Source organism: Melospiza georgiana, chromosome 7 (assembly GCF_028018845.1).
Source record: "Melospiza georgiana isolate bMelGeo1 chromosome 7, bMelGeo1.pri, whole genome shotgun sequence".
Classification (NCBI taxonomy): domain Eukaryota; kingdom Metazoa; phylum Chordata; class Aves; order Passeriformes; family Passerellidae; genus Melospiza; species Melospiza georgiana.
The window spans coordinates 10,101,354-10,124,631 of record NC_080436.1 but is presented as its reverse complement, the minus strand read 5'-3'; the positions used below and the strand labels follow the sequence as shown (position 1 = coordinate 10,124,631).

General features: G+C 38.9%; 1 protein-coding gene across 8 annotated transcripts in view; it reads right to left on the bottom strand.

The window, feature by feature from the left end:
• Window positions 1-23,278, bottom strand: part of GULP1 (GULP PTB domain containing engulfment adaptor 1) — a 143,060-nt gene that overhangs the window by 5,218 nt on the left and 114,564 nt on the right. For 3 of the 8 annotated variants that reach the window (XM_058027510.1, XM_058027507.1, XM_058027509.1), the window contains 6 exons: window positions 22,744-22,860; window positions 22,272-22,364; window positions 12,919-13,143; window positions 9,977-10,115; window positions 3,290-3,384; window positions 1,485-1,520 (listed from right to left, as the gene is read on the bottom strand). In XM_058027510.1, the coding sequence (XP_057883493.1) occupies window positions 1,485-1,520; window positions 3,290-3,384; window positions 9,977-10,115; window positions 12,919-13,143; window positions 22,272-22,364; window positions 22,744-22,860 (705 nt within the window). The remainder of the gene's footprint in view (window positions 1-1,484; window positions 1,521-3,289; window positions 3,385-9,976; window positions 10,116-12,918; window positions 13,144-22,271; window positions 22,365-22,743; window positions 22,861-23,278) is intronic. The other 5 variants (XM_058027512.1, XM_058027511.1, XM_058027513.1 and 2 more) reach the window with 5 other exon arrangements.

Below are 23,278 nucleotides of genomic sequence, written 5' to 3'. Positions count from 1 at the left end.
CTTATCACTTCACAGTGATTTCACTCCATGAGCTTAAGTCAGCACAAACCCAATGAAGCAATGACAAATTTACATATCTCTGAGAAGAGCATTTAGAGGGCTGAGCATAACTTATTTGAGATGGAAAGATGTCAAGTCTACTGACTGCTTCAGGGCATGCAGGGAGAGTGGCTTACAGCTCCTGGAAGCTTTCTGATATTAACTACCTTGAGATTTTAATAAATTATAGCAGCTGCTGCTGGTGTGATTCATGATCCAGGGAAACTTCTCCTCACTGCAAGATTTCTGGGAAAGTAGACATTCATTTTATTAATGTCTGGACACAGTCAAAGTAAAGATGAAAATATGTTTCAGCATAAGGGTGCAGGGAAACAGGAGGTTGGACAGCCATCAGAGAGAGGCCTGAGCTATAAATGTCACATGTCAGCAAATGTTTGAGTTTTAACTCTGCAAAAAGATCAACAGAGATTGGACTGAGAAACGGAATGGAAAGCTTAACTGTGAAATTTGGATCCTCACTGAAGTTTAAAAATAAGAGTATTCCCCTAGAGGCCAGGGAACCTTATCTGATCTCATGAAGTTCAGAATGCAGGATGCAGAGGAAAAGCACCCACTACTCAAGAGTTGATTCTCCAGTGCCTCTTCTGCGCTGGGCTCTCCTCTCCCACTTTGTTCCCCAAAGCACAAGGCCACATCAGGGCAGCTTTTCTGCATAGGACTGTGGCACCTCACATGTTCCTCACAAGAAACAGGCTAAGAGAGTCTGGACTGGGCTGCTCCAATCAGGCTGGCACATCCTCACTGCAGGCTGAGCTGCATTTAACGCCATGGTGCAGGAAGTTCATACTTGGAGCTATTTGCTAGGTGCCTGTAAAACAGTTACCTTCACAGACCTAACAGAACACAGGCTGTGCTTCCATAATGCAAAGATGACAGACTCATTCACTTTGCATTTCAGAAAATAAAGAGAAGCCCACACTTTTCTTCCACATTTCTCATTGTTGGATTTCCAGAGCATATTACATGTTCTGTGCCCTCACCTTCCTCAAAGGCTGTGTCTAACAGCTGTTGAGACTAGCACAGCTGCTTCTGCTCCTTGAAAAGTTTTAAATCAGCCTGTCCAAACAAAGACTTGCTCTCAAACATGATTATACTAACACAGTCTCTGTACTAAAGGTTTTGCTTAAACCATTTCACTAGTGACAATCTGATAATGACAACTGGAGATTTCACAAGTACACAGGGATCACAAACAGCAGTGAAAACAAAGGCTTAGTATTAGCACCTGGCAAGAGACAGTAAAGAAAACAACCATCAGCTGTGCCTAACATAGAAATTGTGGGCCCCTAAAAATGAAAATGGCGCTGACTCAAGCGTTTTATACACAAAACATAAATACTGAAATTTTTATACATAAAAATATACATAAAAATAGAAACACAAGACAAACACGTGCACATTTCAATTGTAAATGCTTTAAATACCATTATTAAAATATGATATACCAACCATCGCTGACGCTGTGCACCCAGGAAAGCACAAGAAGATAAAAGAGACATTAGGAAAACAATGTTTCAAGCTGTATTTTGCAACAATCACACAGTAAAATACAGTCTGTATTTTAAGGCTGTACAGAGCCTTTGCTCTGGCTCAAGTTAGAATATGGGGGTTTTTCATACCCTTTCAGCTGTACACTTGCTCTCAGTGGGATCATAAGTGTCAAGATTTGTGCCTACATAAAGTTCACTAATTAATTCTTAGTGAATGGCTGATATGCTGGGGGAGAGTGCTTTTCTTCACAACAGGACACAGTAACACTCCAGTGCTTGGGGGTTCTATTATTGATTGGTTGTCTCCTTGTTTTAGATCAAGAGAGTACAAACAATGATGTGAGATTTTAATTTCATTACTTCAAACATCTTTGATAAATATATTTACTACTCCATTCCCTGATGTTTTATGAGGTGACAGCACTCTGTAGTGTTATAGGCAAACAATTCCAAATATTGTCAAAATATTACCTGTATAGGGACTCTTAATATGCAACATTTAAATATTGACATACCATTATTAGTGGTAACCACAGTTGCTACAATTTATTTTTCCCTAAAACCATGGAAATGTTGGTAATATTTTAATGGGAGGTGCTGTAAGATTTGGGGGTTGTGTTCAAGGGCTTGGTAACAACATTATGTAATTCACAAAACACCAGCATGTTGTTGGAATTGCAAAGAAGAGAGTTTTGGCTTTTAGCTGCTCTTTGAAATGATACAGGGGACTAAGAAGCTAAATTTCTTGCTTCATCGTGAGTAGAATTTGTCAGTGGAACCATCCTGAACTGACAAAGAAAAGAAAATGTACTCAGGAGAATGAAATGGTCTTTCAATCTTATTTAAGCCATTTTAAAATGCCTCTGCTGCTCTCTAGGCAGGAGACAGGAAAAGAAGGAGCCTGAAAGCAAATGCTCTTGGACTTTGTGGGCTCCTAAGAGAAAAGAGGGTTGGAAACCCTTGGAATACTTTCTGCTGAGGAGCCAGGATCCTAGAAACTCAAGTTTCCATTATTTCCAGCATCTTCTTTTGCTGGCAGGCTGCTTAAAAAATACTAGAGATAAGCTGGCAAGGAACTAGAAGTTTTCAAAGTCTGACTGCAGAGCATCATTTGTTCCAAAACTTGAGGACTTTCTCCTAGAATTGTTTCACAATTGGGTCAATAACTGAATGGACAATGTTGAGTGTTTCAGAATCAACAAACATTTTCTGATAAAAACACAACAATTCAGAATTCTTGAACCATTTCTCAGGAATTAAATTCCTCCAGGGTGCCACAGAGCTGTTTTTAAAGGCAGCAAAAAATTGTCATGGCCTCTGAAGCACCTAAGTCTGTCCAATGCTGAGAGAAAACAACGTGATGCCAACTGAGGGAAAGAGGATGCTACACTGGCATGGGGGAGATTGCTGCAGTGAAGATCAAGGGATCTGGAGAGCTCAGTTCTCTTTTTTACCTCTGTCAGTCCCTTCCCAGGTAACAGCTCCCAAACCATTTTGGTTACACTGCTGAGAAACCTTTCATTAGTGTAGCTGACTCTGTTGGTACCAGGTGGGGCTCTTGAGGCAAACCCAAACTGCAGCTCAAAGAGCAGCAGCATTCCATACAGATGGAATGGTCAGAAGCAGGGGTTTGTCTGGGCATTAGTGTGTGCTTTGTGGAACACATTTATAGAATATGGCAAGGATGTATTTCAAGGATAGGCACACAGCCATCAAAACGCACATAAGACAGTAGTTACCTGCATCTCATCTAGCTTGGACTGAATGTCTGGAGGGAAATCTCCTGCTCCACAGCTAAAAGGGTCAAAAGGTTCTGCTCCAAAAAGGTCTCTCTCTGCAACGACAGAAACGTGAGTCACTGGGAGAACAGGTATGGACAGCAACAACAGTGCTCTGAAAAAGCCACCTTACATCTCCACCAGAGCTGAGCAACAGCACCACCAGATATGGCACTCATTAACCACAACTTCTAACATCCCAGTGTGCAAGCCAGCTCTTGGGCAGTTTCCCAAACCTTAATACTCAAATATTTTCCCAAGAACACCACTGGACTTCTATTTAAGCCTCTCTTGTACTTCCTTTAGTGCTTGTGCCTTCTAGAGATCCGGTGAGGAGTTGCTGCTCTTGGAAGAGGGCACCATGTACTGACGAGTGCTCTGGAGTTTGTGTGCAGGAGTTTCAAAAATGAAGAGGAAGCAACTGCACATGAGTTGCCAAATTTCATTTCTACATTCTGTCAACAACAAATTACTAACCAATTAATCTTCGTGTCCCCTGTCTGCCACTCCTCAGGTTAAGGATGTTTTTGTGAGAGAAGCAAATATTCTTACTCAGGCAAGGTGAGGTCTTTATTTGATACAGTTCCTCAATGAACAACAAGCAGTAATTAAAACTAAAAGCCATCAGAGTTTTAAAATCTTGGAGAAAACCACATTAAGAAAGAAAAACTAATAAAAAAAAAAAAAACCCAAAACCACAACAGGACCATGAATTTTCACACTAAAATTCCACTAAATTTGGGTGCATAAATAGAATGATTGCAAATTTTCCCTTTCTCAATACCAAAAGTTTCTCACTCTTTCTTAACTGCAGTTTGCATTCTAGTGGTCAAAGGGAGGGTGATGTTTCTTGTTTTTGTCTGGTTAAGAAGAAACACCTCCAATACAATTGGAGTTCTTTTGGGTTCTTTTTTCGTATTAGACCAGTATAGTTCTTTATATCTGCCTGCTCAAATAATTTTTGGTTTTTCAGGTTTTGGGTGTTTTTTCCTCCTCCTTAGTAATAGATTTTTCTTTCCTAAAGGTAAAAGTTCCATCTCAAGGCACATTTCCCATCTCACATTGGATTAAACTACAGCAGTTAAAAAAAATAAAACTGCTAACCAAACCCCACTGATTGCAGAATTTACAGAACCAAGTTCCTACAGCCTTGTCACTGGTGGAGAGAAAACCTGAACCACGAGGAGATATCCCCTCTCCTAACATTCATGGCTGCCTAGCAAGAAACTTGACAAGCATTCTACCTGTCTCAAAACAAATTTAGTTTTTGAATGTGATGGTAAAAGGGGCAATTAACCCTGAAGTGACTGAGCAGTTCAGCACAAAATTCACCCTTTACACCTGAGGTTTGGTTGACAATTGACTGCTGGAACCACTCCCCCTATTGCAGAATTCCCAGTCCCGTTATCAGTGGTGCAGCACCTGCCTACAGCTGCACAGCTGGTTTGGTTTTGGCATCCTTGCAGACAGAATTTCACACCTGTGTTCTCTGGGCTCTTCAACAGTTATTGTACATATCAGTCTGTCAGGGCTTTGCCCTTATCAATTAGGTGTTATCAGGCTGCACAGCAGGCATTTTAAATTATTGGCAAGTACCAGAATTTGCTCCCGCAATAAAGCACAGAAATTCCCATAATAAAGTACAGAAATTTGAGCAGCACTTGATTGATTACATAGTTAAAAAACTGTGGCTAAGCAGCTACAAACTGTCACATGGGACCAGGAGATGGCCCAGATAAGAGAGCCTGATTCCAATAGTCCTCTAGAGCCAAGAAGAAATCCAGTCTTTCCTGGCAAAGGCAGACCACCTGCGTGCAAGAGAGACTTGAACTCGGATAATCGAATGTAAAAATTAGGTTCTCTCTCATCCTTTGCCTCTTTCACAGCCAAAATGGGTCTGCTTCAGTATAACCAGTGTCCTGAAATGCTCTGATGCTCCCAGCAAATAACCTTCAGATGTGTAGCAGCTTTGAGTTGCAATCTAACCTCTACCGGGCAAAAAAGTGATTCTACTTTATAACCCTCAACAGTCTATGGGTCATTCTGTAGGTCCATTTTCTTTCCTTTTACCTTTAAAAGGAGCTGACAGCTTTCTCTGTGGTCAGACAATTGAAAGCAGACAGTTCCAACACCAGGGCTCAGCAAACATTGTACTGAATGTATTTAGGATAAAACAGTGAAGGACAAAATGCCTGCATGTAATTTGTACTGAATCATGACTTCTGACTATTTTTAAAAGCAAGTATTTTGTACACTATTATGGCTATTATCTCATTCATGCCTTATTATTGGGCTTGTATTAATGAAAGCCCTTTTGAGCTCATTAGCAGGAGAAAAGCAGAAGTTTTAACTTCTTTAATGTGACACCTTCCTTTAATGGGAAAGATTTCTGAATTTATACTGTATACAAAGCAGAATTTAAAACAACCAGAGTGTGACTTATTCCAAGTGACAGAGCCTAGTAAACCCTGCACAGAATCAAATTCAAAATAAAGAAGCATTACCTAGCATTACCTAGGGTTTCTGAGGAAAGCTATTACTTGGGGAATTATCTCTATCATAACTTGCCATCCATTCCAGCTGAAGAAGTTCACAGAACAACTGCTTTTCTGCATTTAAAGTTTGAGTGTTACAAGAGAGGCTGCACTGCTAAGAGTCAGGGAAGCACAAAGTTCCATGGAATACTTTCAGTAGCACTGTCATTATTTGCCTTGAGAGCAAAAGCTGAAGAACATGTGTAAAATGGAGAAATGTGAGGATTTCATCCCTGCAGGGCTGGGATATTCCTTAGGATATCCATAGGCTTACCCACAGTGTTCACTCCCCTCATGATGAAAAGGGGCCTCCTCTTAAGCACAGATGGGATAAATTGGTAACTTTTTGTTTTAGGCCAGAATATTTGCATGGAAATTAGCTATAACAAGAATATCTTGTCTTGCACACTCCCCAAAATCACTGTACCATAGATAGGCATTTCTTTCTCCAATAAACAGCAACCAGGAAGCCTTTGAAAATTATCCTTTCAAACAATTGAAATAATTTCCTTTCCCTTTCTCATTCCTTTCTGGACGGAATTAAATTCACAGGCTGCAAAATTGACCCACAAATTCAAAAACCATGAAATGTTGATGTTTTAGATGCTCAGCTCAAACCACAGGATAACATGAACAAGTGATAAATTCTGGGATCTGACATTCAGGAGAACAAACAAATACTGGAGAATAGCAACCTGCACTCTATGGTAAAATCAAAATTGGCAATGACTAAGCAAAAATACAAATATTTGGTTTTTCTGCTGCAGTTCACATCCCAATCTGTATCTCAGCTCTCATCCAGGCTCACAGCTATGCTGATATATGCTTTGCCCAGATGGAGCAGCTGTGGTGACAAAAATGAATCACACTTAGAGATAAGCATCCAAAGAAATATTTGGAATAAACTGAGACAGGAAAATCCAGAAAGCCTTTCATTTAGCTGCAGGCTACTCCATATTTTTTTCTTTGGAAATTATTACAGCCATTATTCTGACAAAATACTCTTAAATATCTGCAGAAAAAGAGCACCTCAGAGCAGATTTCTGCATCTGCCAGTTGTGACCTTGGATTGTTCATGATGCATTTGTGTGAAATAAATACTGAACAACTCAGTAGAGAATAATCCTCTCCAGTTCTTTTCTGAGATATGAAAATAATGCTGTACCAACAAGAAACCTAAGTTAATTCCTCCTTTAATGAAATAAAATTAATGAGCTAATTCTGACTATTCAGATAACTTGTAAGAACTTACAACCCCTTACTCCATGAGGAAGCAGCATGCAATCTCTAGCATTGCATTTTTGGTTGCATTTCACTATGTTGCAATTATTACCTAAAGAGTCAGCATGCATTTAACCAACCTGCAACTTCCTGCACAAAAGTTATGCCACTTTCTCCTTTAAATAGGTAAAATAGGTAAACCCCATTTGTTTGCTATTGCTGATGCAGCCAGTAGTGAGCAGACATTTACTGAGTAGCCCTGTTGGAACACTGCTGAATATGTACTCAAAATCCCAAGATTTAAATAATTTTTTAAAGCCTAAATGCTTTGGAAATAGCTGTCTTTCAAAAAAAAAATTAAAAAGTCACTGTTGTTCTGCTCTAGTATTAAAAGGTATCTTGAACTACACGCTGTGAGCTCAGCAAAGCCAGAGGTACCATTTATCACCCTACAACTGTTTTCCCTGTGAAATTATCAAGGGAAGAACTGGCAAGCAAAATTCTAACTCTGGGCATTTGTCATTATGGGAAGCTGAACTGTCATCCTGGTGCTAGAAATCACCTATGTAACTATTCCTAGGAAGAATGCAAAGTGCTTTGTATTTTTGCAGGTTTCTTAAAAATGCCCACGCCTTTCTGGGGCACTGTTATTTTTGGCTGGTTTCTCAAACTGGCCAGTGGATGAATAAGATGAACTTTTAAAAGCACATTTTGCTTGAGCAGCCCAAGTGTCCTGCCTGGGTAACAGGCTTCACTTAGGCAAAAGGAATAAAATGAGGTGATACTAACAAATAGATGGCAAACCCTCATCTTTCTCCTTCTTTACTACTGAATGTGAGAAAGGTGAAAGTTAAATTATAAAACCCAAAAAATTCACCCGGTACTTTCACCAAATCAACTCTGCTTGAGTGCAGTGATAAAGAAAGTAGAGATAGGAAGAGGAAAAGATTATGTAGAAAATACAGACTCCAAACTTTCACTCCTCTTGGTTGCCAGCCCTCTGACTTGTACTGGAGAAAGAAATGCCAGCTTGCTGGTTCTGGCAGCAGTGACACCACAAAGCAATGCATTATTGCACATCGCCACAGCAAGAGGACATTCACAGCCTGAATGAGCTTATGGGAGCTGAACTTTCTCATCTGGGACAGTAAAGCCCTTGTTTGATGATAAAATATTCCTCTCACGTTTCAATGATGCTCTGAAACATGCCAAAAAGCATTAATAGCTCATGAACACAGTAATTTTCAACACAGAAAGTATCCTGACACAGACTGAAAGAGCAGGGATCAAAAGTATAAAGACCATGATGGGCTTTGTAATCTCTCCCTGAAGCGGCATCTCTGAACTACATCATCTCAGAAAGTCAAATCAGTGAAGTGCACAAGCAGCAATTACTTTAAACAATAAATACTGCTGTTAATAAGCAACTATTTTTTTCTTTCCCCTTGTATTACAAATCCCATATAGCTGGAATTTTCAAGATCCTTCAAGATCTGAGTGCTGAGTCCCACAAGATTTCTATGGAACTGGGCCACAATTCCGATGGAACTGAGGTAAGTCAAGAGGTAAAAAAATTAAAATCTTGACTATAATTCAATTCAAGTTAAGTTGCCATTCTTGAAGCTGTATATGCACATTTAGATCTATTTTATGGCACTGATAGTAGTTTCAGAGAAGCAACCTTTCAATTACTTATTGTAAAGGCATAAAATTCTCTCAATAGAGCTATTCTATTCTATTAGAATATTCCAATATTCTTTTAAATTATATGAAAATAGTTAATACTGACTATACTTGATAGACATAAAATTCTGTTAGCATACCTTTTGGAGATCCCACAAGTTCATTAATTATATTAAATTGGTCTCTTTAAAAAAAACAAGGCTCTTTATTGAACTAAAAGTCTGAACATTTACTTTCTCTTTAGAAGGTGGCAGACATTCTGAGCAATACAACCAAAGAGTGCATCAGATATGGGCTTGGGGAGGGAAGACATTCACTCACTGATGTTATAAAATGCATTTTTGTTTTTGTGCACAGCTCCCATTCACAGCTGAAAATTCTCCATCCTAGAGGCATGCCCCAAAACAGCACAATCTCCTCAAATATGTTCCATATGGTGGCAGGCAGTAACATTAATGTCCCTTGTTCACTCTAAAATAGGCATCAGGAACAGAAGACACAAACACAGACCCATATTTCCACAACCTCTAACATGCCCCACACTCCTCTCCCTCAAGGGATTTCCAAAGCTTTTAAAAAGACTTTCTGGACTCCAAAAAAATTTCCAGTGAATTCAAGAACCTTACCCTAAACGCTTTCAAGCCTTTGCAAAATAAAATTGCTGTTGCTAATAACCTTCTGAAGACCTTTTAGGAGTGGTTGGAGATCTGGAGAGATTCATCAACTACAGCTAAACAAAGCTGTGCATGACATGGAAAGCAGTGTTGAAAACAGCATTCCAAGTCCCCTTGAGGAGTTTCTTCAGCTCTCCCTTGAGCAACACCATCACCATACTTACTCCACCTGCTGCCTTCCCCAGAAATGCAGGCTCTAGGTGCTAGAACCGTGGCTTGACAAGGAAAGAACTAACAGGAAGTTAAAGTATTCCTTGAAGTACAGAAAAGAGACTGCAAAAGAAAAGCCAAGTTAAAATCCCCAACCCGACTCCTTCCAAGTGTATATGTCACAGTTTCACAGTAAGTTTGTTCATAATGCAACTTGGCAGCAACATCAAGGACTTTGGGAGGATGGTATAAAGATGAAACAGCATTAGTGAACGTGATTTACAAAAACTGCATTTGGCTTTTCACGCAAAAGGTACGTAAACTTTAAAGATGCTTTATAAAAAAAATAATGTAAGCAAAAGTAGGTCAGTTGTTACAAAACTTACTGATCTCTGTAGATCTACTGGGTACTGGAGGAGGCTGTGTGCCATTGCGAGTAGGTGTTGATGACTGAGGGGATATGGGAGAAAAGGGAACCATATCAAAGATGTCAGTGGAGGGTGATTTAGGTGTCACACTGCCTGCCTACAATAAGGACAATAAATATTAGGGCAATGTTTCACATGAAAAAGATCACAATACTGAATTCTTCAGCATGCAGATAAGAGTCACATTTTGAAAAGAAAAGTTAAAAACAACCGCCAGCATGCAAACCCCAGCTCCTGACACCAAGCAAATGGCATTTGCAGTACAGACTCTGACACATGCTAACACTCCCCAGTACAAAAGCAGCATTGCAATTTTTCCATTTTCAGTTGAAAATGTATCCCAGTTACACCTGACAAAGCTGTGACAAGCAGCTCTCTTACAGACATATGAGCACAGACACCTTCACAAGACCCAGTTGAGGTAATATGGCAACAACAACGTGCTCTGTTCTGGAGAGCACAGAACCAAGTTCAAAGACATAATCCCAGTATTTTTTGGTTTACTAATTCTTCTTTACATGATCTCTTATTTGGCAGCTTAGAGAAACTGGTTTGATCAAAGCTTTAAATGTGTTTTTCCACAAGTAATTATCTAAACATGATATGCTGAATATTAATACCCAAAATAAACCTGTTGTCCTTGAAGGTAAAACTGAAGAGATATTATTCAAAACGCACAGGAATTTAGAAGGGTTAAAAAAAAAATACAGGGCAAGCAAGAAACCCCAAACCCACCAATTACTACAGTTCTACAGCCATATTTGGGTTTGAATGGTTCATTCCTCCTGCCACCAGCCCACTACTTCAGGGCACAAGTGAGGCACAGTCAAGTTAAAATATACTGAACACTGAGGACAGAGGATGGAATAGATTAAAACCGAGACTGATAAGCTGAAGGCAAAACTAGTTTGCATGTTCATGTTATTGCTGAGACAATACAGAAACCCCCACACCCTGTGTATTAGAAAGGCCAGCCAGGCACAGCAAAAGCCTGCAGCTTTGAAACAAGATTCAGTTTGCACAAACTATCCACGCAGAAATGTTGAAGCACAAGTTAAATTAGTCACATGGATCCTTTAATTCAGAATACACAAATATGATAACCTGGCAAGCAGGTTGGTACTGCTTGTCCATGAAAGTCACATGGTTGGATTCTTATTTTGGAATGCTGCTTTCCTCAGTGCCTGTGCTGCAGACTTGCAGTTGCCCTGAGACAGCTCACAGATCCCTAAGCCAAGTCTACAGGTGGCCCTGAACCACACTATATCTCTCTCTGGAGGTTCTCTGCAGTGGCTGCTGAGAGGGAATATTGATCCACAGACTTCCTCTGAATGCACTGTTAAAAGAGGAAAAAAACCCCAGGGCTCCCAAGTCCTACATCTCCTATTTCTCAGAACTTCTGTGATTCTTAGGAGCTTTGAATTCATATTTTAAATTTGGATTTTTTTTTTTAAATTGGATTAAGAGAGATCTGTAACTATTCAATATCTAAAACAACCAGAGGTATTTCTTCACTTTTCTTGCTATAGAGAAGCATAGCAAGGAAAAAAAAAAATCTACATTTAACATACTGCTTTCATTTGCCTTTAAAAAAAAATTTCTCAGTCATTGCTATTCCCAATCATGACCATAGGTGAATCAACCTCATAAAAAAACCAGCGTTCAAGATTTTAACACATCCAGAACTCTTACGATCCTCAACTTGAATCACTACTGGCATTTCAAAGATCATGTATTGTGAAAAGATTTCAGTGCAGAGTTCAGACACCACAGGCTCCTGCTGGTGTCCATGGACCTTGCACTAACCCTGCAGAGAACCAGGACAATCCAGGTCTGGCAGATGGCTGGATGTCATCTGCTCCCACTCCAAGCAGGGCAATGGATGTGATGGACCCAAAATAAACACAATAAAGAAGCAAAGCCCTTCCTTCATCCAAAATTGCTCTGATTATAGACCGGCTTTTGTCAGAACCAGGAAGGTGGGATCAGGTTTAAGGCATAAATAAATGCTTATATCAGCCTCCATTTCCATCAACACCCATGGGCAACCCTAGAATGACTTGGAGATCATATGTGCTAATGGAGAACCTTATTTTATGGCTACCTAGAAGACAGATAAACAGCACTTACATTTAGTTATAAATGTGCTCTTCAGGCAAAAAAAGAAAACCCAAATTTTAGACTCATTTCCCATTTACATTCAATGTTGTTGAAGTCACTTACTGGTCATTTTGATTCTATTGATATGGTTTAATTAAAACTGTAAGTGAATTAAGAAATGTGTATTTTGAATACATATGAGCAGAAGAAGCATTTTTATTTAGTGAACACATGCAGAAAGCCAGGATGGTTGCTAAATAAAGCAAATATTACTTGCAAATGGAAGAAAAGTTGAGAGTATAAGCACATTAATATGAAAAAGGAGGCAATATGCCCATTTCATATTTGAGAATAATTTTCAACCTTCATTTTGCACAGTTTTTATAAAGTATTCTAAAAGTTATTTAATGGGTCATTGTTTTTCTATTAATTCCTGGGGGGAAGAAGCCCTTGCAGTTGGACCTCTAGAATTGTTTTGAATTGCTATTCTTCATATAAAAAAACTTTAATAAAAGATTGACAGATAACTGAGATCATTAATTAATGGATTATTTTAAACATGTTGTAAAAGTAAGAATTTATGTTTTGAGGAAAGAAAAAGTTCTGTAGAAATAAAAGTAATTCTTCACAAATTCCATATTTTAAGAGTACCCCTACAGAATCTAAGATTCATCCTCCCTATCCTTTAGCCACTGTACAAAATGCACATTTTTAATACAAGTTAATACACAACAGAGAACGAAAGAAAGCCAAAAATAAAGAAAACTAAAACTGAACAAGCTTTTGCACAGCAAGATTACACGAGGTCTTGGGCAGCTGTATTCACTGGCAGGCTTTGGAAGACCACTTTTTGAAGGTGGTGGTATTAACAATCCAGGTGGTAGTCTAGAGTCAGGAGAACTCCTAGGAGTAAGCGTAATGGAAGAGATATCTAAACAAGGAGGTGAATCCTCATTGTTACACCAGAAAAAAGTAGAGGGTCTTTGAAACATATGTTCATCATTATCACACTTTATGTGCAGCAGCTGAAAAGGAATCACAGAAAGAGAAAACACTCTGAGGAACAGAACGTGGTAATGTCAGGGAAAGAAGAATAAAAGAAACACATTTCATACTTCAAAAAAAGTTTGTCAGCAACTTGTTGTTCAGTGCTATAGTTACAAGATACAGAACTTGACAATATTTCAACAAAATATAAGGAAATGCCACATTAAGAGGTAATTCAATACCAGTTGGAACAAAGACAGCTTGATCCTTGATCATCACCAAATAAAATGAAGTCAGACATCTTTCCAATAGTGTGTGTGCATGAGATGGTAAGAAATGTCTAAATCCAACAAGGTATCAGCAATCTCTCACATCTGCACTTGTAAATTAGCAGTAGGCACCAGTCTGGGGAGAAGAGTTACTGTGCTGTTTAATGCACAGGTCAGACTTTTCTCTAACTGATTGAGGAAAAATCTACCATTTATATCCCACCAGTGCTGAAAGAGCAGCTCATTACTGAACTAAAATCTTCAGAGGACAGATTAATATTTGGATCTTAACAGGAGGGATTGCACACTTGTGCAGAAAGTTCTTCTTGGCCACAGCAGGGAGTTCCACATGGAGAAGGCAGGAATGGCACCTGGGCTGGAGGTGTCCTAAACCCTAAAACTTAAACCCTAAGTTGGGTATCTTTGGGGGTCTTAAACCCTAAACCCAGTCCTGCTTAAACCCCTATGGCTGGTCCAGGCTGAGGCAGTGGCAGATGAGTGCAGAAAGAATTCTGAATCTTGCTTTTGCTCCCCTTGTAGTGTTACACAATGGATATGTCATGATTATTTCATCAGAAATTTGCATAACTCAATAGAGCAGGATTCAATTATTTTAAACTATTTTTTTCAATGTTATGTAGAAAACAAAACATTTCACATCCTTACATCCTTTTAAAATGAGTCTCAGCTTCTTTCTTTACAGATTAACCTGGTTAATGGTACACGTGGCTAAACGTAGTAACAATGCCATACTTGAGAACATCAAAACAACCTACAAAATTCCCTACTCAAAACATGCAATTCAGCATTAAATAATCAAAAAAAAATTTTCATCCCAACTTCAAAAATTTCTATGCTGGAATTGTGAAATGGAGGGCTTGGAATGGTAATCAACTAAAAGAAATACAAAAACCTACAGGAGAGAATTCTGGTTATTATTTCAAGTGCATCACCAGACTACAGGTAGCAGAGTTGGCAGTGCTACTGTGCATTACTGCCATGGAATCCTTGCTGCTGTACATAACTATGGGAAAAAACTCCAGCCCTCAGAATAATAAATGCTCAAAAAGATTAAACACAGTGTAAACAAGAAAGCCAAATACTCTCCTGAAATGCAAAACAGCAAAGAATAAGAATTTTTTCACAAGAAGGCCTGGATGTCACATGAAAAATCATACAGAAAGCAGCAAAATGCACAAAGGACACCAAGCAGCAAAGCCATGAGGGTAATGAAACACATATCAAATCCAGACAATGGAAAAATTCAATACAAAATCAGAATATACAGTTCAGGTGTCATCCGAGCCCTGGACTGGAACAGGCACAGGTCTCATAGTGACACTTAGGACACCACACACCCTATGGGGTGGCGAGCTTCCTACAGCCTTTTGGGAATGAAGCAGCTCAGGACATGGATTTTTCGCTGGGAATTTTTAATTTTGAGAGCAGCACAGAACCCATCAGGTGCTGGGAGGGCTGCTCTGTGTCTCATCCCAGAGCCCAGAAGGACCTGCAAGGCTGATGGGCTGTCTGCTCACAGCCTCTGGAGCCAAGCAGCCCACAGACACCACAGGGGCAGCAGGGAAGTGTATTCGACTATGGAACACAGGGAATGCCACAAGATGCACAAAGTGCAGGAGGAGAAAGGCAGAGACCCTTATTCTAAAGAATACAACCTGAGAAGGGTGTAGCTCCTGAAAATTAATACACTCACACCAAAATATAAAGGAAGAAAATAGAGTTAAAATAATGAAATTGTCATTTTATACATCAAGTATGTTTTGCCTGAGGTTGCCACTCAGACCTGTAGTAATGGTGGGATGGATACAACATGTTCCAATTTGGGCCTCATTCCATTAACATAAGAAAACAACAAGAAATTATACTTCATGAAATTATCACACAAGTTCAGAGGACTTTGTCTCTTTTATGGCTAGATATAACTAAGTGCCAGCAAAGGATTTATTTCTGACTCATTCTGCTGAGAAGGGTGCTGAAGATAAGCTCTTGTGCTGCATCATATCAGAAAATGTAACATGATTGAGGTTTTATTAACTGGAAAATCACTTCAAAATAGTTTCTTTTTACAAGGTGTCTCTAGACACTGATTGCAATTTCTGTGTCACAGCCACATAGCAATCACTTAAGTGGGAATTAGAAAAAAATTAGGAAATGGTTTTGTTCCTTTGGACATTCAAATTGGTAATATAGAACCACCACAGCAGGAAACTGCAGCGATATTCCAGGGAACGGTGAGCAGCCTTGAATGGAAACTTATGCATTTAGTCAAGAACCTGCTCATTTCCTGAGATTTGGGACTACTAAGAACACTCACTAATCCATAACTTGCTAATTCATTAAATACTGTACAAGCATTATCAGTTCCATTAATTAACTGCTAAATCTTCAGTTAATTTAGTACTTTTTCAGTGACATGAAATATGCCATAGGGAATTTCAAATCCATTTTCTTTAACGTTATAAATGCAGCAGAATTTTATACCCTCACGAAGAACTGCTCAAACATCTGAACACAGAGTATTATAAATCTAAACAAGCTGAAGAAAGGCAAAAAAACCCTGTGCATTTTCCCACTTGGCAATCTTGGTGGAACAGGAATCAAGTGATATGCATAAACACATTCCAAAATGGGTTTTGAAATCTGCATACTGTTCCAACATCTATCTTGGGGTTTTCCCGTGAGTGTGGTAAAGCTTTCCAATGAGGGTCACAACAAAACCTTGGAGAAAGGTTAATCAATCAGTGTCTTTAATGCTCTGCTTAAAACTCAAAGGGTTTTGCACCACCTCCATGTAGGAGTACGTATTCCACACTGCTTCTTTGGCAATATTTATGGTGCATGGAAGAACACTGATCCTTCTGGGGCTGCTTCTCCCAACATTCTTCTCTTCCTGCTGCCCTCCAGTTCTGCCTCCCCCATGTTTCAGTACTCTCTGGCAGCTTTGGGCAGCACTGGCAATGGGAACAGCAGCAAGTAAGACATGATGTGAGCCCACTGTGCCAGGGCTGTGCTGAGCTCTGGAGGCTGCAGTTACACAGCAGCAGCATCCAAAGCCTCCCGGGGACACAAACTGCAGCAGGGTCCCCACAGGCAAACAGCAGGATGAGAATCCCATGGTCCTCACATAATCAAGACCAAATGCAAAAAAGATCAGTGATTAAAGCATTGCCAAGCCACTGCAACAGATGAGAAGTAAACAACAGATACACAAGTCACAGAAACTTGAGCAGTGCGTGCAAAGGAGTGAGACAAAGGAAATGTTCCATGCCAACATTTCCCATGGCACATGGAAGCACAGCTCCAGAGGCAAACTAAGGAAACTCTTAGTTTGGGATTGCATGTCCTCGACAGAGCCACTCAGGACACAAAAAAAAAGTGATAGTTCCTGTTGCATAAGACTTCTGCATTGGCAAACACACTCATCTGAGGGACTAACTTCTCAAAGTTCTAGGAGGACTGCTCAAAACCATTGACCCAAATGCAGAAAACATGATCACTAAGCAGTTTATTATTTACTGAATGTGCTGAGCAAATGTAAATCTAATTAGCTACAATGTCCTGAGAGAAAAAGAGTGAAGATTGATAATTTGATGTTCAAATTTCACAGCGTATTTCATGCAAAAGTATTTCATTATACAATCCAGTTTTCTCTCTTTCATTTCCAGCTATGATCTCATTGCCTTAATGGCTTCTTTTATAGGTTCAGAAAGAAATTTTATTTTTCCCATAGAGTTTATGAACTGACAGAAAAAACACCTAAATTAGATTGATGTTGATTTGGCCATATGGCTAGATTTAGAGCAGCTACAGAAAAATTTTCCTAGTGATACTAATAAGCAAGCAAGGAGAGAATTCTGATGGCAATTGTATCCCTGAAAAGCAGAACTCAATTGCTGTCAATGCTTTTCATCCATTTACACACTGCAAAAATACAAGGGGTAGGTAATTGCATTATTCACACACATATTTTGCACCCATTTCACTCTGTCAGTATTATTTTAAAATATGTCCTCAAATAAACCCTTAGTTGGCCTGCAAAAAACCTGCAATACATGTAAGAATCATCCAAAAGGGAGTTTTAGACTGAATTTCCCTTTGTACATCCAAATCAAGTCTTTAACTTGCAGTGCTTATAAACTGGACAGAAAAAAGTCATCCCTAATTTTTTAAATTATTAATACTTTCAGTTTTTATATGCAAGTGGGATTTCTTCTGTTTTTCTGGGTTTTTTTGGTTTTTTTGTTTTAATAGAGCAACTGAGGACTCACAATAAACTCCCTAATACTCCAATTCTATTATTACTTAAAACATATTTAATTAAAACAATTAGTAACATATATTTCAGCTGGAAAGATGTTCTCTCTTATGAAATTATCAACTCAAAATAGTTTTGATTATGTGGTTAAAATGAAGCCTTAAGCTTACAATGCACTGTTTGCATTTCCTTCTCTTAGTTAGATCATGCATGGATTTTGGATAGGTCATTAATTTGTACACATTTTGATGTGAAAGATCAGCAAATTAAGGTGTTGTAATATTATGTTTTGCAAAAGAAAGTGTTTAACACTATTACCCAAGAATTCCATATGTGAGCACAGGAATTTTAGAGATGTAAATCTGTCAGCAAAGCCACACATTGCAGTCTAGCATGGCATATCAAATTTCATCAATAGTTTGTGAAACTACAGACAAAATGTTTTAAAAACCTTTTGGAAGTAAAAGAGGATCTGAATTTCAAGCCTGGATAGTATTACATTTGATCCTGAGCAAATGGTTTTATTTCATATTTAGCTACAAACCTATTTTCAGTGACGAGGAAGTTAGAAAAGCTTATTTCAAATGACAGCCTGGATGTATCTGTTTAGAACTGAAGCATGTTGAAACAATTTTTTTTTTAAATGTGCAGTGAACCAGATACTTAAACCATACACGTATTAAGTTATGCATCCACAGTTTAAAGATGCTCTGACATTCTATTTTCTTTTGATACTGAAGTGAAAACAGGAAATGTAATCTGGTTCTGCTCGTGGGAAAACGATATGTGAGTCAGAAGACCGAGCTGTCAAAAAGAGCAGAATTGGCATGCTTTTTTTAAAAAAAGAAAACCAAATAAAACCTAAGCCACACAAATCAAGGGGCAGTGATAGAATACAAAAAACCCTGCTGCACTTCAAATTTCCTGAAGTGTTTTCTCCCTTCATTTCATTAAAAGCTAACAGGAAGACTAATGTGTCTAGAATGATGAATCAGTGCACCTCAGAAGCAGGAATAAAGAAATGATAGACTGGCACTGCATGCAAATGGCACCATGGCTTCCCAGTGACTGCCAGGTGGGACAGGCATCCTCTCCTGGATCAGTACCTTGCCATAGAAAGCATGACAGGGACATCACGTGCTGGCTGTCACAGCACTGTGTCATACTATAGGTGCAATAAACTCCAGAAGCCCCAAAGTCTCCTCTGCTGGGGATGGAAATCACCCCCCTGATCACTGCCAGCCTGACCCTGTGCCTGCTGAGACCCCCTGGCTTGGCTGGGATGGGCTCTGGGGGAGCAGAGGACACAGCCCACAGGGATGTCCATGTTTCTGTTGCCCTGTTTGTGTCCTGCCAGCACAGCCCCTGCAGCATCCCCTGCTCTGGGAAGGGGATCCTTGTTCCATCCCATTGTTTGTGGGGCTGCTGTGGCCAGGCCCTGGCCAGCAAGGGCTCAGCCACCACCCTGTGGGACAGGGGAGCCACTGGAGCACAGGTGCAAACGTTGGGAGAGAACAAACAGCATGCAGACAGCCAGACACAAAAAGGAAGGCACAAGCTGCGACAATCCAAGGTACTGTTCAAGCACAAACAGAAGCAACTTTTAACCATCTCTATCTGGCTGCTGAAACTGAACATTTCTTTACAAACTGCTGTGATGCCACTTAAAGGCATGTGTTCTTTTATCACATAAAGTATCAAGGATCGAGGCTTAAATTTTCCTTTGACCACTGAACAATCCCTTCCCCTAGACCTCAGCATGCAGAAGAGCTGGACTGCTAGATAAGGAGCACCAGCCATAAAAGATTAAAAAAAAAAAAAAAATCAAAATGCTTATTATGGCTAAGAAAAGCTTCAGAAAGCTGTTGTATGGCACTGGCATCCCTGCATGATTCAACAGTGTGATATGAAAAATGCAAGAAAACTTAAAACTTACAGTTTAATAAATCTGTTCTAAATCACAAGGACAATTATCATACTTTCACAGCATGCAATACCAAGAATATCTGCATGGAAGAAAGCTTCCCCCGTCCACTCAAAAGTGCTTAGAAAGGGGCTCAAATAAGGTATTATTCCCCACATTGGATATTCAGCTTCATTAAGGCTATTTAATTTCAGAAAATATGATCAGCAGATCTGAAAAGTTTACTCTGACAACATAATCACAATATAGATCTGTTAGTTTAATTTTGAAGACAGAGCAGCAGCAGTACACAGATATTTTTAGTTTAAATTCAGAAAAGGTCCATAATTATTTAGTTTAAAACTAAAGTGATCTTTTTTCATTACAGAAATCATGTGGAAATAGGGGGAAAGAAATTTTTACACCACTTCTTTTTTCTGATAAGAATTGAGACTGTGCAGAATCATACTTGAAATTATAGTTGATTTGAATGAAAAGCAAAAAAAATTAATTGCAAACTACAACAGGCAATCAATTGTCTTATGAATTGTTTGTAATTTTGTTCCTTCATACATATTTGTTGCTCACAAAGTAAAAAAGGAGATAGGTGTCATCACATTCACTGCTATTCCAGGCACATTGATTGATAATCCTTTTAACAGACTCAAACTGTCGTGAAAATATTTTAGAATTTATATAAAATATAATGATTTTATCTTTAATAAATAAAATATAATAAAAGATATTAATTTTATTCATTAATTCATATAAATGTAATATTTTTATCTTTTTCTCTGCACTGAAGTCACTTGACAACCTCACCAGCCCATTCCTTGATTCATTCTCAGCCTAAGGGTTGCACTGCCATGGAGTTCCTCCTACACCAGCTCTGATTCACCATCTCCACAAGATCTGTTTAAAAGGACCTGCTGAAAGCTGCCTCTTGGGGAGTGCCAAAGGCTGTGGACCTGGAGCTGGGTAAGACCTTTTCCTAAAAATGAGCTTGGCTTTGGTTGGTTGGTGTTGTTTCATTTTAATTTTTGGCTGTTGAGGACCATGCTCAGGGAAGGTCCAGCATCTCCAGGAGTACAGAGAGTTCCAACTCTCATCCATTTATAGAAATATTTCATGTCAGAATGGATGCAGATGTTGAACAGGCTCTCAGGTGGCTTTTACTGCAGTTTTAAACATTTGTGACAGGAAATGTTTGGTGGTTTCATTTTAAAGGTGAAGGAGTAAATAAAGCAATAAAATAAAAGTGCAAATTAATAGCCAACAGTGATTATTGAAATGAATTAATTATATCAATAATTTCTATAGTTTTGTTGCAGCACAAGTGCTATTTAAAAATATGCCTATTCACTGTACCAATAGTAATTAAGAATAAAACACCTTCTAGGGAGAGAGTTTACAAGTGGTCAACAAATTAACAAATTTAGATCTTAACTCTTTAATATGGAATGCAACACCATTGTCATAAAAGACACCAAAAATCACAAACTACTGGATATTTTTGGGGCACTATTATTAATTTTCTTTCATTTTTTTGCTTAATGAAACGACAAAGTTCTTTAACTTAAATGAAAGAAAATGCATTTAAGAGCCTATTTATTTGCATTCAAATATACATTTAGTTATTATATTAATAAATAAAAAAAACCTGCCATCTCAATTGAGGAAAATAAAAGATGAAAGAATTGACTAACTTGATATTAAATTTAGCATTAAAATTGATTACCTATCACTGAATGCTTCATAAGTGAGAAGACATTCATAATTTAAAATGTTCACTGTGGTGGCTAAACAGTATTTATAATTTATGGTGCTTTCTCCTCTAAGTAGATTTCAGTAAAATGAAATGTCAGTCCCTCATGGGAACCAGCATCTCATCAACATAAAGAGTGTACAGACACTGCTGGGAAACTGTCAGCACCACTGCAAACATGCTTTTACACTGCCCACATCTTTGAACATCCATTTAAGGGGAAATGGTGAACATTCAAGGCAGGAACAAGGCAGTCCAAAATGCACAGCTGAAAAGCAGGTCCTCCTGTAAGATTTTGTCACACCTACATCAAGAAATTAGATTTATTTTGACAGCTGTCTAAAGCTGTACAGATGGAGCACTCTTGTGAGAAGAGGGGAGTCATGAGGACCAGTCTGCAGGGCAACCTGCATTGTTGGAGGCCCTGCCTGGGTGTCAGGAAGTGCCAGCCAGCCATTTAAACAAGCTTCTGTCCTGATCATCCACAGCAACTGCAGAGCAGTTGGGATTCCCAGCAAGGAGCCCACCCTTGCTCCCCTTTCCTGACCACCCAGCATTAGCTCCCAAGACCTAAGGACTCCTTGGCAGGCAGGCTGTCACCACAGGTGACCATGTGCTTGTGACAAAGGTCTGAGGAGCTCCCAAGCAGATCCTTTCAGTGCAGAGTTTTTCACCCTCAGCTGGCACGTTCAGCTCTCTACTGGAGCGAGCATTTACTGTCCTCAGGCAGCAACAAATAGGTATGGAAGAGGCACAGCTGCACAGACTGCAATTTGCACTTCTGCTGGCTCGTCCCTCTGTCACTGCTAGTGACACTGCCCTTCAGCAGATGTGCTACTTGATCACTGCATGCCAATGGCAATCTCTGGGAACAGCAGGGATGCTCAGAACAATCATCAAGTGATTATAAATACAGAGTGACCCCAGACACAAGGGTTATGTCAGGTACTTACTGGAGACGCGTGCACTTGTGTTATTCTTAACTGGTTTTCCAAATCTTGAACTTTATTTTTCAGTTCTGCATTTTCAGTTTCTAATTCTTGAATCTACAAAGCAAGTGGTTATTCAACAGCTATTGGGATAGTCATGGATTTCAACAACAGCATCCACTGAACATAAGTTTTATCAGAGATCTGGTGATTTAGAATCAAGCTTTAACTCTTTATCTGACTACAAAACATTTTCAGTATCCTCCATATTTCAAACTTTGTTTTTCACATCCTTGGAGGACAGCAAAACATGAAATATTTTTTAACAGATCTTTTTTCAGTCTTTGTTTTTACCTTCACAATCTGAGAATAATGCTGGAAATTATGCTTCCATAAAAAGCAGCAGCATGTACTTTTATTTCTTAGAAAGAACTAATACAAATACAGCAGCATGTACTTTTATCTCTTAGAGAGAACAAAAAAGTTCAGAACTTACTCTTTTCTGTAAACCTGCAATTTGTTTCCTTGTTTCAACATCTTTTCCTCCGGATTCCAGAAATTTCCTGTAAGCTAAGTCAAATGCTTGACCAATTGTTAAAGTTATCTCTTCTGCCTTTACATAAAACATAAGACTGAAATTAGTAAATTAGGAATATTTGCTGGAGCTCCTTTCATTTCAGAATATCACAAAATAATTAATACCATGCATCATCTCCAAAGGCTTTGCCCCATCCACCATGAAGCCAACGCTACAAAGGAGCATCACAAGCACCCTTCAGCAAAATACCTTGGCAAAATGCTATGAAAGCATTTTGAATGTAAAAATATGTAAAATGAATGTAAAAATACTTTGGATAAGAAAGGAGATTTATCAGTATAAATTATGTCCTCAATTTCCATAAAAATGGACATCATACTGCACAATGGCTTTTCCTGATGACTTCTGAAGCATTTACAGCCTGTTCAATCATGAAATTAAGTCTTTTAGATTTAATGAAATAATGTTTTCATGCCAATGGATATTTTGACCC